General features: G+C 50.8%; 1 protein-coding gene across 1 annotated transcript in view; it reads left to right on the top strand.

The window, feature by feature from the left end:
• The window catches only part of LOC149369494 (uncharacterized), a 147,168-nt gene that overhangs the window by 117,711 nt on the left and 14,315 nt on the right, over nt 1–15,142 (top strand). The window contains exon 9 of the mRNA XM_089558863.1: nt 2,004–2,273. Within this exon, the coding sequence (XP_089414989.1) occupies nt 2,004–2,273 (270 nt within the window). The remainder of the gene's footprint in view (nt 1–2,003; nt 2,274–15,142) is intronic.

Genomic DNA, 15,142 nt, shown 5'->3' with positions numbered 1-15,142 from the left:
TTACCAACTAGCCCAGCGAGAAGTTCTCAAAGACCCACTGAACCGCTCTTGAAAAAAAAAAAAAAACGTCAAATACTAGCCATGAAAAATGGAGTCTCAAAAAAGTTAGGGTAATTTATGCCCAATTAAATCGCGATCCGGATACCTTTATACCGCAGTATATTGCGAGCGAACACAATTATGACTTCCTCCACACAAGATACATAAAACAAAAAACCCGTACTAGCTATGACACGCAAAAACTGACCTACCACATAGCAGACCTTCTCATTCACCTTCCTGAAAAAATACCAGTTTATAAGCGAAACCAGATCTTTACGAATGTTGAAAAACCGTCTTAATAAGTGCCTACTCTTCTTTGAGGACTAATCATTTTCTGCCCACTGCGCTTTTAATTAAGTGATTTCTTTAACATGTATACTTACTGCGAGTTTTAGCTGTAGCATACAGTGAATGTGTTTATGCATACAGCTGTATGTACATTGTACGACTTCTTTATTTTGCCATGCTCTGTGTGATGTAGCTATCTTTTTTTGCTATGCTCTGTATGACATGTCTCATGCTACAGGAGGTTGAGGCTAAGTCAGGCCTTTTATTGCCTCTTTGTCAACCTCCTTGACAACTGTGCTGTTGCCAAAATAAATCCAACTTCCACTTCCACACAATTACCGCTCAGCCACCGCGGCGGCCCTTTCGCTAGGGACCCAGGCAGTGTTTTATATGTATTATGTAAAAAAATGTCCATAGTAAAGAAAAAATTTAAATAGAAAATTACTTTTCGCGCCTTTCAGTGCACTTCGTAGTGCACCATTACACTTCTGCGGATCTGTGTGGGAGCAAGAAGCGGCTGGGGCGTTCATTCAAAAGAGAAAGTGAAGGCACGCGGGGGAGGAAGTGATGGAAGGAGATTCGAACGATATCATATCCCCATATTTCGTTAGAAAAAACACAGAACACTGTTCTCTAAATGATGGTTTGGTTTGGTTTATTGGGGTTTAACGTCCCAAAGCGACTGAGGCTATGAGAGACGCCGTAGTGAAGGGCTCCGAAAATTTCGACCACCTGGGGTTCTTTAACGTGCACTCACATCTAAATGAATGAAGAAACGAAACATTAGGCAGATTCATTATAGAGTGTACCTTTAACGACAATGTCTCTTGAACAGGATGACGTAAGAAAAGAGTTTTACTTCACGAGGCTTCGCCAACCAGTCCACAAAACCACTTCCTCGGAACCCCTTTTTGGTCGAGATGATTTTTTATCGTCACCCCGGCACGACAATTTGACGATTTCAGCTCCGCTGTGACTTGGGCTCATCTTTTTTATGTTTGCAGCATAGGTCTAGTTTACGCAGGCAGGGAGAGGTTTTTCGCGAAGATGCAGTCATCTGCATGCGTTTCGGCTGTTTTCTAGGGAGCACACCAAAATCCATGCCCGTTACCTACAGTGCTTTGAGTCACGTTTATACTTAGCGCGTCCGACATCTTCGGTTACGTTGGTCTCTTTTACAGAACAACGGGATAGACGGTGTCATCGCTGCCGCGTTTTTCTGCATCTTTTGAAGGCAGAGGTTCGCCCGTCTCCCATTCTGCGCCAGCTTGTTTTAAGTCTTCTACAGCTGATTTCCTGCTTACGCCACCGCTTCAAGACTGCTTTAGAAGCGCGAGAAGGTCTGTCATTTCAGTGCTGCGTGCTTAATTGCAGGTGTTCTTGTACGATTGAAAGAAAACAGAGACAGAATGGGTCAGCTGTTAGGATAATTCCATCGCTAAGTTCAGGATGCCGTTCGATCCTGGAAAGCAGGCGCATTCTTGCCGGATGAAAGGCAAGGAAAACCTGAGAATGAATATTTTAACATAGCGACAGACGCTTCCGAGCTACGAAAGTACATAATGAGGAAACAGGTCCCTCACTGTTCACTGACATTTCATGCACCACGTAAGGGCCCACAGGGAGTTATTTGAAATACGCGCTCCTCAGTTGGCTCAACGGACTTTTCGCAGGCGACTGCGGTTACTACGACGAGGACGGGCGGTTCTACATCGTCGAACGGCTGAAGCAACTGATAAAGTGTATGGGCAACCAGGTGGTACCGGCCGAGCTGGAAGAGCTGCTCCTTCGCAAACACTGCGCCGAGATCGCTGAGGTGTCCGTGGTGGGCCTACCGCACAGTGAGTTTGGTGAGGTTCCCGCGGCAGCAGTTGTTCTTACGGAAGAAGGCAGCCAGCGCGACCACCAGAGGCTCGCCAAGGACATCAAGGACAGTGTGAAACGTGAGTTCTCTGGAGGCCCATGCAGTCATTTTCACACCGTATACGGTGAACCGCTAGGCAGGGGTGATGATGCGGAGTTTTTTTGTTTTTGTAGGCTAGACGTATTCGCTCGCACAAAACAATGAAGCGGACAATTATTGCATTCAGCAGGAATAAAAGCGCTTCTGTACATTCTTCGTACCGCATGCCATCTTCGCACTCAAATGGATTGATTGTAGCACGTGCCACACTGTACAGAAAGTTTCTTTACTGCTGCACGACATGGACAGCGCAATCCCAAAAGTTTCACTGGACACTTATCTTGTAATAGCCTCGATGACTAGCCTTTTTCGCAAATTGCAGCTGCACGCCGAATTTACGGGTTCCAGGATATGCATAAAGATTGCACATTCTGTAGTGCGCTACCAAATTGCGTGGCTTCTATTACTTGTTCCTATTTCGACCAAGACTCTTCTTGCTCTGTTCCAAATGGGCGAATAAACTAAGTAACAGCATCTCATATACTGCACTATGTGTACAGCAACCCACTCTTTTATATTATCTGGCGAACGGCAGCCTTCCGATGGTTAGGCTCCGAAGCACTACGCCGTGCAGAAAGCTGGCGAGGATAAGGCCACGAGGCTAAATAGTATAGCCAGAGCGAAACCCGCCCGAGGCCAGTGCAGCTTTGCTCATCGTTGTCAGCAGCGACGCCAGCCGTTTGTCCAGCGAGCACGGGAGCGCCAAGCATTTCTATGACAGCGTGCGCACGCTTTCTATTGACGCATGCTAGCACGTATATCCTGCCACGTATATCCGCAGAAAGGAAAAAATTCGTAGGTAGCCGTGGATGTGATGCGGCAAATCATCGTCAGCAATATTAGTTGCAATTTCCGCTTTACATTTACTGCCTTCTTACCGACTCTCTACACACTCAGCGCCGCAAAAAGAAAAGGAGAAAAGGAAATCGTTGCTAACAACTAAATGTTTATTCAAAAAGCCATGGTTCATAAACACTCAGTCTACAACTCGGAGTGCGTGCATTTCCCGAAAAAGGTACAGTATGGTTTGCTGATAAGAATCCAGATACCTAATTTCACTATTTCGGTTCAGGAGAAAGCGAGTGCTCACCCACGTGTCACTGTTCTTGTGTATACGATATGTCACAGATATTCCTCTTTTTTAAGAGACTTTTATGCGAATACAGGACATTACTTTTGTTAAAAAGCGGAGTGCATGCATTCCTTTTTCAAGAACTCAACTGTTAAGAAAAAAATGTCCGTGATTTAAATCCAGGTTAGAAGAAAGAGCGTCTCTGAAGACGTATTGTGCTGGCGTAGCAGTGTGTTCAAGCATTTCCGGTCTTGCCCTGTGTAGTTCTTGCCGCATGTAACAAGCACGTTTTAGACCACACCCTCAGCGCAGTGTGTTAACTTGGACTCATGATATACTTTGCATATTTTATTTCTTTACTTGTTTAATTGTATTGTTCTCGGGCTCCTGCGTCAAAGATTGCGCAATTTTTCCCTTGTTTATTATCAGCCGAACACAAAACATTTGGAGAGCTTGCACACTGCGCTACAAGTGCTCAAAGCCGCATGATTCACGATCGCACATGGAAACTGCTATTTTGGCTTTAAGGAACCATGCTCCCTTGGTCTCATTGTCAGCGCGCAAGGGGTTCCCCGGACACTGAAAAGACAACTGCCGTCTCAGGCTCTCAGCCACCAACTGGCAAGAAGGCCGTTCGCCAGTTTTTGGGCCAGTGCTGCGATTATAAACGCTTTGTTCAACATCGCTGGAATATCGCTGAACCGCTAAACTCACTGACTGTGAGTTTCACTGACTGTGACTTCTTAGCGGTGAGTTTCCCTGTGGGGAAGCGAACAAGACGGTGTTTTCTTCGAGCTTCGCTGTCGCCTACAAAGTACTCCGTAATTCACTATTTCGATTAACACGCTGCTACGAACGACCACACTGATACCAGCACTGTTGGCCTTGGAGCGGTACTGATACAGTGGCAAGATGATGCATAACTGGCTATCATTTATGCGAGCTGAACACTTACATGCTCCTAGAAAAACTATTCTACGACAGAGAAATAATGCCTTGCGGTTATATGGGCTCACAGCAAGTTTTGATCCTACCTCAACGGCCAACCCTTGCATGTTGTAAGCGACCACCCCTCCTTTTGAAGGCTGGCGAGCCTCAAAGACCCCTCAGGGTGATTGGCCAGATGGAGCTGAAGCTTGCAAGGGTACTACGAGGCAGTCATCTACAAGTAGGGACGTAAGCATCAGGATGCGGATTGTATGTGACGGGAACCCCGCACAATAGTTCCCGAAGAAATCGCCAATAACTTCCCTTTCCTAGTCGCTGTTAGTACAATTCAAATATAGCAGCTTCAGAGGGAGTACTCAGAGTTATTGCAGCCCATCGATTATCCCGAAGGCTTCGATGCTCTCATTGCACGTGCTTTTCTGCTTGGGCTCCAAACCTCCCCTTTCCGATCTGACAGTTTCTACAAGCGCAACATTTACAACAACAAAGGAGCGTTCCTACTTGTGTCATCACAGTTCCAGCCCGAGATCTTGAGTGCCTGCATGACGAACCATCTGCCGGCCATCTTGGAGTAAGCCTTCCACGCGCGCGGATTCCTCAAAGCTGCCATTGGTCCAGGTTACTCCCTTGGTTCGGGCCTACGCAAAATCATGCCGTGACATCCAACTTCGGATATCTCCGTCATTGAAACCAGGCCCATTTTTTTCACTCAGTCCATCCACCGAACAACACTTTTCACCAAGTGGACATGCAGCTTTTTGGTCTTTTTTTCCGATATCACCGTCTCGACAGGGCTGGATAGTCGTCGTGACCGAATGCCTCATGCGGTACGCTGAGGCCACCTCCCTTGCCGAAAGCACTGGTGATGGAAAGGCGCAGTTCTTCGTCTACAACATTGTATTGCGTCATGACGCCCCCGCCGTTGTTGTAGCTGACCGGGGGCAGCTTTTACGGCCAGCTTAACACCGTCCATGGTGATACTGAATTATACCAGCCATCGACGTGCTACAGTGTGTCACCGCAGACAAATGGGTTGGCAGAGCGACTCAGTCGCGCACTGGTCTATACGCTTTTACGTATGTTGATGCAGGTCGTAGAACTTGGGACGCAATTTTTTCGCACGTAACGTTTTCGTACAAGACCGCACAAAAGAGACAATTGGACTGATACCCTTGCAGCTTGTCTTCGGTCTGCATGTGGCCACTTCTCTGGACGCTATGTTGCTCGTTGAGCCCTGCTGCGGCTCTGATGCTGACTTCGGCATAGACACCTTATTCAGCGTGCTGAGGAAGCGCGGCAACTGGCATGCCTAAGAATTCACCGCCAGCAGAAGACTGACGCCGCTAGGTATAACCTGGGACGACGATACGCCAGTTAAACGCCCGGCACCTTTGTGTGGGTTTGGACAGCGATTCGCAGCCGAGAAATTTCCGGAAAGTTTCTGCGCGATACTTCGGCCCTTAGCCAATCGTGCGCCTCATCAGTGATGTGATGTACGCAGTTGCTCCCGCCACCGCGGCTCACTTATTGCGCCGGTCACCCCATACTCAAATCATTCACATTGTCCGCATGAAACCTTATGATGACAGACCACCTGACTGAAGTGGCCGTTAAAGGGAGCAATCTCCTCCACTGTGCTCTTACCCTTCCGCTGACTTTTTCCCCTAGCCGCACCGCGCCGCAACGTGTCGATGCTACAGAAGTGGGGGTTAGCGTAACCGAGCAACGGTGGTTTGTTTCTTAGTCGAGTAGCGAAATACTCATGATAGCCTTATGTTATGAGTCTGTAAAGTACGCTGTACCCTCGTCCTCACATTTTGATACCATTTGGGGGTACGTAAGGACTCCGTTGAACGGTTGAAAACCAAAAACGTGTTGCTCGTTCACTTGTGTCAAAGGGGGTACATCCAATTACAGAAGACGAATCAATGCATGCGCTAGTAGAAGTAGAAGTCGGTAGCCTCTTGCTCGCACTCTCGGAACAGTTTGTGCTCACCCTCGTGCGTTGCTTTTAGTCTCTGCTTCAGTGGTTTTTCGGCGTTCAACTGCACAAAACTCACAATAATGTGATTCCTGTAACGTCCTGAGTAACTGTAAGATATCCGTGCGGTACTCTAGAGCAGATGGACGAACACACAGCCGAATGTAGCAATGATCCTAATTTGCTGCAGTAATGAGAATACGTTGTGTGCCTTCCTAAGGTTAGTCCTAACCACCAAGCGGCTCTAATTTTATTAATCACCAGGCAACACAGCTCTGGAAACATGATCCTGCTTACTCAGTCGACTACACTGCGACTTCTGCATTCCTAGGAATCATAGCCCAAAAGCTGATAAATTTGTGGCAAAACAAAATATGCAGAAAATAGCGGCTAGATTGCCGAGGACCCTGTTTTCTAAAAGCCGCCTACTTCCACAAGGACTTTCGAGCAAACAATATAAATAGTAGCTGCAATATTGCGCGTGTGCTCTGAATAACAAAGTATACTAAAATGTTCCTGCTAATGCACAGGCTCGCTCAAAAATTGTCAGGCCACAGGGTCAGCTTTTGATCAGTGTAGTCAGGTAGTTACGATAGCTGTAAAGCTCACAGCGTGTGTAGAGTACAAAAGAATTACCTTCTACCACTTACAACCTTGATAGCTTCATCGACACCTCAAATTCCAGTAGATACCGAAGAAAACCAGACCGTTTGCTCAGGGAGCTTTTTACCAACCCTCTACCTGCTCCAAATCTGCGGCGCAACATCAAAACCTTGCTTTCTGCTGTTTTCAGAGACAGATCTCACTCGAAATATTCGCTGTATTGCCTTTAGTGTGCTTATCGGTCCACCATACGAAAATGAGATTCGTAAAGTCGAGCTGATCAAGAACTAAGACAAAATAATCTGCGAGTGACACCGGCATCATGATCCAATCATGGGGTCGTACTCTGTAGATATCCATTGATTTTTTTTATTTAATTTGGCTATGGCGTTAACAAAAGCAAAAGCCGGTTGGAAAGGCGACTGGCAATCACAGACAGAGCTGGTCTGCTCTCGGCGCGGCGGCTAGCCAGCCACCTGCAACTGCATACTGTCCGGCTGAGCCGCATAAGCCAAGCTGCGTCGCAGGAACGACGCACTCTACTAGTGGCGATAAAGCTCGTCAAACCTGCAAAACGTGTCGTCGTGTTCCGTTATTGGTGAGCATCACCACCCGTCTGCCAATGCGGCACGCATTCATTCAAGTAAGCAGCGCCTCGCGTATGTCTCTGCGCACCAGGATAACGCATTGTACATACAAGTCGTTTCAAGTAACTTGAACCAGGGATTAAAAAAAAAGTGGGGCACCAAAGCTGGTCGAAACCAAACGCATATTGTTTCCCGTCATGTGACGTTCCTAAGAGTGCATCGTGGTGGAGTAGCGCAAAGGACGGGACACAGGGAAACAACGAAGGACGTACACAGGCGCTGGAATGGAGACATTTAGCAGAGCCCGATGAACAAGATATGAAGTTCAGAAGAGCAAGTTGCTGGGCTAGTTGGTGCTGTTGCATCGTGGTGGAGCAGCGCAAAGGAAGGGACACAGGAAACAAGGAAGGACGTACACAGGCGCTGGAATGGAGACATTTAACAGAGCCCGATGAACAAGATATGAAGTTCAGAAGAGCAAGTTGCTGGGCTAGTTGGTGCTGTTACATCGTGGTGGAGCAGCGCAAAGGACGGGACACAGGAAACATTTTCAACCTTCAGGTGTTGCTTGCCAGATTTTAGCACATCGTAGTTGTAGGTAACCTCTCACGTTTCCATTTTTGGCAATATACACAAGTTGCCAGATATGTGAAAGAAATGGAGTACACTGTTCGACTTTCATATTTCATAAAGCGATTCCTGTGGCTTCTAGCACGAAATTTTGTTTCGTCATAGACATGTTTAACACGCTTACACAGAATCTGTACCTTTCCAGCTACAGAGAAAATAAAATCGACATCAGCTCGCCTATCAATTTCCTTCAAGCGATAGAACAAAGTTTTGTATGTATTAAGGACTGAGAGCCAAAGTTTTCAATTAATACATCAATGTTTTTCAAACACGCGGTACTGCTAAGCGGCTAATGTCTGTTCTTTAGCCAAAAGTAAATCACTTTAACGAGGCACGTTATGAAACTGTCGTGTCCGGTCGCTGTGTTGAATGCAGCGAAGACGCACACGGTACTTTAAGACTTCGTTTATTTAAAGCTGAAGAGGGTGCGACCAGCGTCGACCGAGGCAGCAGCCGAACTGGCCGCCCGAAGAAAGGAGGGAGCTGAGAAGCGTCCACGAGAGGGAGTGGCTTCCCAGAACAGGAGGAGGGTGCGGGGGCGCACCGTGGGGGGGCATCTGGTGACAGCGTGCGACGAGGGGCAAGCGGTCGTTAGGAGGAGGATTGAGTGGTCGTTAGGAGGAGGATTGAGTGGTCGTTAGGAGGAGGATGCGAACTGTCGTTAGGAGGGGAATGCGAGTGGTCGTTAGGAGGGGGCGCACACACACAAAAGCAATAAGGGGACACAACACTTCCTTCCCCCTTAGAAAGTTGCCTGGTATCGTGCAGGGGGTCGGCGCTCACGCGTGGAGGCGCGCTGGCTTTGTGCGCTCGGGGGAGAAACACTTGTAGGCTGGCTGTTGTTCGCTGTGTCTCCTAGGTCTGTCCTGGGCGAAGTCTCTTCTTCCGGGAAGAGGGGCCAGGCTATGTGGGAAGATGGTGCACGTGTTCTCTCCGCTGGCGGACAGCTCTCAGACGGCGTCGTAAATCTACGCAGCTGGTTGAGATGTCGGCGTGCTACTGTGCCATGTATGTTGACGAGCCAAGAGCGCAGGCCTATGCGTCTGACAATTGTAGCTTCCTCCCAGCGTGGCTTTTTCAGAAACTGTCGGGCGAGGACGCGCTGCCCCTCATTAAGCGTGCCGCAGCGCGGAATTGCTTTTTCTTCCCGGAACGTCTCTGCCTTTGGCTCGGGGAGGATGGCTGTGAGCTGGGTTCGCATTTCACGCTCGTACATCATTTTCGAGGGGGTCTCGCCTGTTGTGCTCTGAACCGTCGTGTGCTGCTTGAAGAGAAAGCGCGCAAGGCGGCGCTGCAGCGAGCCTGTCTGATCTCTTTCAAGGGCGCGTTTTAGCTCGGCTACGTAGCGCTCGGCTTGTCCGTTTGTCGCTGGGTGGTAGGGGGCCGATGTAACTGATGAGATCCCGTTGTCGCGATAAAACTTGAGGATCTCCGCAGACACAAACGGTGTTCCGTTGTCCGACACTACCTTGCGCGGCAGGCCGAACGTTGCAAATAGTGATCGGAGGTTGTCAATGACTGCTGCCGAAGTCGTCTGTCCCATTTGCCTTATCTCAAGCCACTTTGTGTAGGCGTCTACGACCACAAGGAAAGTGCAGCCCTCAATTGGTCCTGCAAAATCAATGTGCAGTGTGTGCCATGGTGTGTCTGGCTTTTCCCATTCTGGGACAGGAGCTTTCGGCGGGGCGCTCCGGCTGCTCTGGCAAGGCTTGCATTCTCGCACCACTGTTTCGATGTCGTTGTCAATGCCAGGCCACCACATGTAGCTTCTGGCACACTTTTTCATTGCAACGATGCCCCGATGTCCGGCGTGGATGAGAGACATAGCTTGTGCGCGTAGTTCTCTCGGCATCACAACTCGGGACCCAAATATGATGCAGCCGCGATGGGTGCTCAACTCTGTAGCTCGCCTGCGGTAAGCGTCGAAGTTGTCCCCTTTGAGTTTATGCACGTTGCCTTGTTGAACAGCTGTGTAAACTAGCCGGAGAGCTGCGCACTTCTGCGTAGATGCTGCAACTGTGCCTGCTGTAAGCGGAGGTTCTGGCAGTGCTTCGAACATCAGAACGTCTCCTGGTGGAAATGGTTCGTCAACAGTTGCGTCTAGTGGCAGACGGCTTAGCGCATCGGCGTTTTGATGTTTACCAACCATGTTCTGGCTCGGCGTCTGGTGTATGCCGCATATCATCACGCCTAGTGGAGAAAACCAGTTTCTCCCTAGAAGGCTTGATCCTGTGCCCTTCACAACAAGCAGAGGTAGCGTATGGGTCTGGCCGTTGTAGTTAACCTGCACGTTGGCAGAGCCCAATAGTGGCAGATTCTGTCCTGACCACGTTCGCAGGTGCGTGTCGTCTTGTTGCAGGGCGGGTGCGTCAGATGGCCATGAAGTTCGGAACGTGTCCTCACTGATCAGAGTACAGGCTGCGCCGGAGTCCACCTCGAACTTAATCAGCTGGTGATGTACGCTTACTTCTGTAAAAATCTTCGGTCGCGTGCCGAGATTCATGGTGTTCAGGTCGTACAACACAGATGGTGTTGCTGATGTTGTTCCATGGAGATCAGATAGCGGCGTATTCCCTGAGGCGTTGACGCTGTGATTAGGCTGGGAAGGTGACTTTATCTTGGCAAGTCTCCGTTTCGTAATGCATGCTCTTTCGATATGCCCTCGCTTGTGGCAAAAATTACACGTGGCTGACTGGAATCGACATCCCTGGGGGTTGTGTTGGTCGTCACACCGCCAGCAGCGTTGTGCCTTTTTGACCGATTTTACAACAACAGAAGGCTTGCGCACCTGGTTGCTTGTCTGGTGTACCGGCTCGGTGTTCCGGCGAATCCCTCTCTGCTGGTGACCGGCGCTCTCCGCTCGAACGGCGATGTCGTAAGCTTTGCTGAATGTGAGGTCCTTCTCAGCGAACAGGCGCTGCTGCAGTGACTCGTCACTCAGTCCGCACACAAATCTGTCGCGTAACATCACGTCCAAGGGAAGCATGGTGGTGTTAGCAGAAGAAGCTGCGTCTCCCTCCTGCCCGGTAGCTGTTGTCGACAGCGTTCCAAAATTGCAGTCGGCAGCGAGCTTCTTGAGCGCGGCTACGTAGGCGCTCACAGTTTCTCCTTCCAGTTGATCTCGTCGTTGGAAGCGAGCCCGGCTGTAGACCTCGGATGGCCTTGGGTCGTAGTGCTTTTGCAGCGCTTTTACGATGTCGTCGTAAGACACTGCCGCTGGTGTGCTTGGCTGAATAAGGGCGCAGACAGTATCGTAGGTCTGCTCCCCGCACAGCGTCAGCAGGTTGGCCCTCTTCAAGGCTGGGTCTGTGATGTTGTTAGCTTCAAAGTAGAACTGAAGGCGTCCAACCCACGATGACCACGATGAGCCGTTGAATTCTGGTATCTGATTGGGAAACCCTCGCGTAGCCATGGCTTGTCAATAGCGTTGCGTAGCGCGGGTCGAATCCACTTTCTCGTCGCCACTGTCGTGTCCGGTCGCTGTGTTGAATGCAGCGAAGACGCACACGGTACTTTAAGACTTCGTTTATTTAAAGCTGAAGAGGGTGCGACCAGCGTCGACCGAGGCAGCAGCCGAACTGGCCGCCCGAAGAAAGGAGGGAGCTGAGAAGCGTCCACGGGAGGGAGTGGCTTCCCAGAACAGGAGGAGGGTGCGGGGGCGCACCGTGGGGGGGCATCTGGTGACAGCGTGCGACGAGGGGCAAGCGGTCGTTAGGAGGAGGATTGAGTGGTCGTTAGGAGGAGGATTGAGTGGTCGTTAGGAGGAGGATGCGAACTGTCGTTAGGAGGGGAATGCGAGTGGTCGTTAGGAGGGGGCGCACACACACAAAAGCAATAAGGGGACACAACAGAAACATAATACATATACGAGTCTCATTGGAACAGGATTTGCCTTTCCAAGTAAGAAAGGAGGAAGGGAAGCAAAACGAGAGAAATGTGATGAAATTCTTGAAGGGAATCCTCAAGTGCTTTTGTAGCGCAGCAGCTTTGCACTTCGTCGTAGAATCCTCGAAACGTAACAGCGGCTCAAATTTTGAATAGAACTGTACAGAACAGTCTTTATTAGGGCATATTTGTACAATACGCTCCCACAGTGAGGAAAACGTAGGCAGGCAAAGCACACTGCGTGAGGAGACCCGCACCTCGTCTAACTCACCACTACTTGGTGAAAAAGGAAAGCAACAAAAGAACCTTTTATTAGCAACGTAAAACGCTTTGCGAAATGAGTACAGAGACTACTTCTGCTAATTGAAAGGCGCAAAAAAGTGATATCGATGAAATACTAGCAGTAAAAGCAACTAAAACGATAATCAAAAGTCAGTAACTGACCACATTGATGAAAAATGATACAGTTTGTGGTGTTATCGATCCTCGTGTGATAGTATCTATCGTAGCAAGTGCACGTGTACTCTTGTGATGCTCGGCGCATGCGTGACGTACTCCGTGTCTGTATATATTGCCGCCAGGTGTCCCCGGGCGGCGCCGAAAGGACGAAGAAGTGTGGAACTCGCGTGCTCTCGGAGCTGAGACTCTGCTTCTCTGTTTGCGGCCTGTGCCTAGCCTTTGTGATTAAGGACCAATCTGTGACATTTGTGGTGGAGTGCGCTGGGTACATCGCCCTGGAATATGTCGCACACCCCTCCTAACACCGAGGACCACCCCAGACCTCTCCCTATCGACACGCCAGTGCATCGGGTCAGTCGCGGCAATCTAGGACTGCCCCCTGAGCAGGGGCTGTTGGAGACTACCTCGACACCTGGCCGGCTGCCTCCTGAGCTCAGGCCATTTGACACTACCTCGGCGCCTGCCCCTCAACCAGTTATGCAAGGCGCCGCGTACTACACCCTCCACAACCCACGGCTACCAAAATCCTTTCACGGGACTCAGCTGGAGGACGTGGAAGATTGGCTCCTCCAGTTTGAACGTGTCGCCACATTTAACCAGTGGGATGACGCCGCCAAACTGAGGAACGTTTTCTTCAGCTTGGAGGACGGTGCTCGGACGTGGTACGAAAACCGTGAGGACGCTCTTTTGTCATGGCATGAGTTCCGACGTCAACTGCTCGCCGCGTATGTCAGCGCTGATCGTCGGGAGCGAGCTGAACGCGCCCTGCAGTCCCGCATGCAGATGCCCAATGAAACGGTTACCATGTACGTCGAAGATATGACGCGTCTCTTTCGACGGGCTGACCCAGCCATGTCGGAAGCCAAAAAGCTGCGCCACCTAATGCGTAGTGTGAAAGAACAGCTTTTCGCCGGCCTCGTGCGCAGCCCCCCTAGCACTGTTGCCGAGTTTCTAGCAGAGGCTATCACGATGGAGCAGGTTCTCCGGCAGCGTTCCACCGCTTACGACCGGCCCGTCCTTGCTGCTTCTGTTACTGAGCCTCTCCCGGCGTTCAACACCAATACCGACTTCCTCCGTGACATGATCCGCACTGTCGTCCGCGAGGAGCTGCAGAAGATCTGTGGTACGTCGCAGACCACGGCCAGCTCATTTATGGGCGTTATCCGCGACGAGCTGCAGCAGGCTATCAGGCCACAGTTGCTACGCGGCGAACCACAGCCAGTACAGCCAGATTACTACCGCCCGACGTACGCTGAAGCTCTGCGACGCCCTGCCCCGAATCCAGCGGCATTTACACAGCCTATCGAGACGGACTACTGCCGCCCGACGTATGCTGACGCTTTACGACGCCCTGCCCCAAATGCGACGGTGTTTGTTCAAGCCAATCACGACGTCCCGCTACCCTCGGTGCAGCCAGTGCAGCACATCCCGAGTGACCGACGATCCCTGCGCAGAGCGGACGTCTGGCGTGGCCCAGACCGACGACGTTTGTGTTTCCATTGTGGGGAGCCCGGTCACCTGTTCCGGCGGTGCCCATATCGTGAACTTGGCCTGCAGGGTTTTTCCCCCGATGCGCCAAGACCCCGATTTGGTCAACGGCCCCCTGCGATTGAACCGTACGTGACGCAGCAACCTATGTGGTCCATGGCGCGCCGTCAGTCCCGATCACCGTCCCCTCGCCGGTCATCATTTTCGCCGAATCCGCAGAACTTTTCGCGAGCGACAGCGGACCGCTCGCCCAGTCCTCGCCGGGAAAACTGAAGACAGCGACCTCCGGGGGCGTGGTCGCTGGATATCGATGCTGTAAGGACCCCCCGACGACGCCGACATCCGATGATAGAGCTTTGTCGACGTCGACGACATCAGGTGATCTAAAGGAGCGATTCTCACTCGACATACCCGTGCTTCTCGACGGTCACAGCATTAGCGCGTTGGTGGACACAGGAGCAGAGTTTTCAATTATTAGTGGCAAATTGGCAGCGCTTCTCAAGAAAGTCACGACTCCCTGCTCTGGCCTGCAGATCCGGACGGCGGGGGACCATATCATTACTCCGCTTGGACAGTGCACGGCTAGGGTCCAGATCATCGATTCGACGTTCGTAGTGAGCTGCCTGGTGCTCCGCGACTGTTCTCGGGACCTGATTTTGGGCGTAGATTTTCTCCGTGAGAATGGTGCCGTTATCGACCTGCGGAACAGAACCGTTACGTTTTCTACAGCGAAAGCCGACGACACCTCCGATGTTCCTCAACGCAGCTCCGCCCTTCGTATTTCCACTGAGAGTGTCTTAATCCCGCCGCGCGCCAGTGTTTTTGCAAGAGTTGAATGCGATGATAGGCTACGTGATGGACCTGCAGTCGCCGAGGGTAACCTTTCCTTGCTACTGACACACGGCATTTGCTCGGCCCGAAGCCTTGTCCACCTCCATAACGGTCGGTCGGAGCTCCTGATTACTAATTTTACCAACGAACCTCGTCGCCTTTTCCGAGCTACTGCCATCGCGTGGGCCGACCAATTGGCAGATGTTACTGAGTGTTTTGCGTCCGAGGACATGGTACAACCGGACACGTCCCTGGATCGCATCGATATTAGCTCCGGGCTATCAGCGACTCAACAGCGCGACCTACGCGCTCTACTGCTTCAATACCAAACCTGCTTCGCATCCTCCTCGAAAGTGCGGCAAACG

Source organism: Amblyomma mixtum, chromosome 1 (assembly GCF_055824585.1).
Source record: "Amblyomma mixtum isolate Tamu chromosome 1, ASM5582458v1, whole genome shotgun sequence".
Classification (NCBI taxonomy): domain Eukaryota; kingdom Metazoa; phylum Arthropoda; class Arachnida; order Ixodida; family Ixodidae; genus Amblyomma; species Amblyomma mixtum.
The sequence above is the reverse complement of the archived record's forward strand: the minus strand, read 5'-3'. Positions and strand labels throughout refer to the sequence as shown.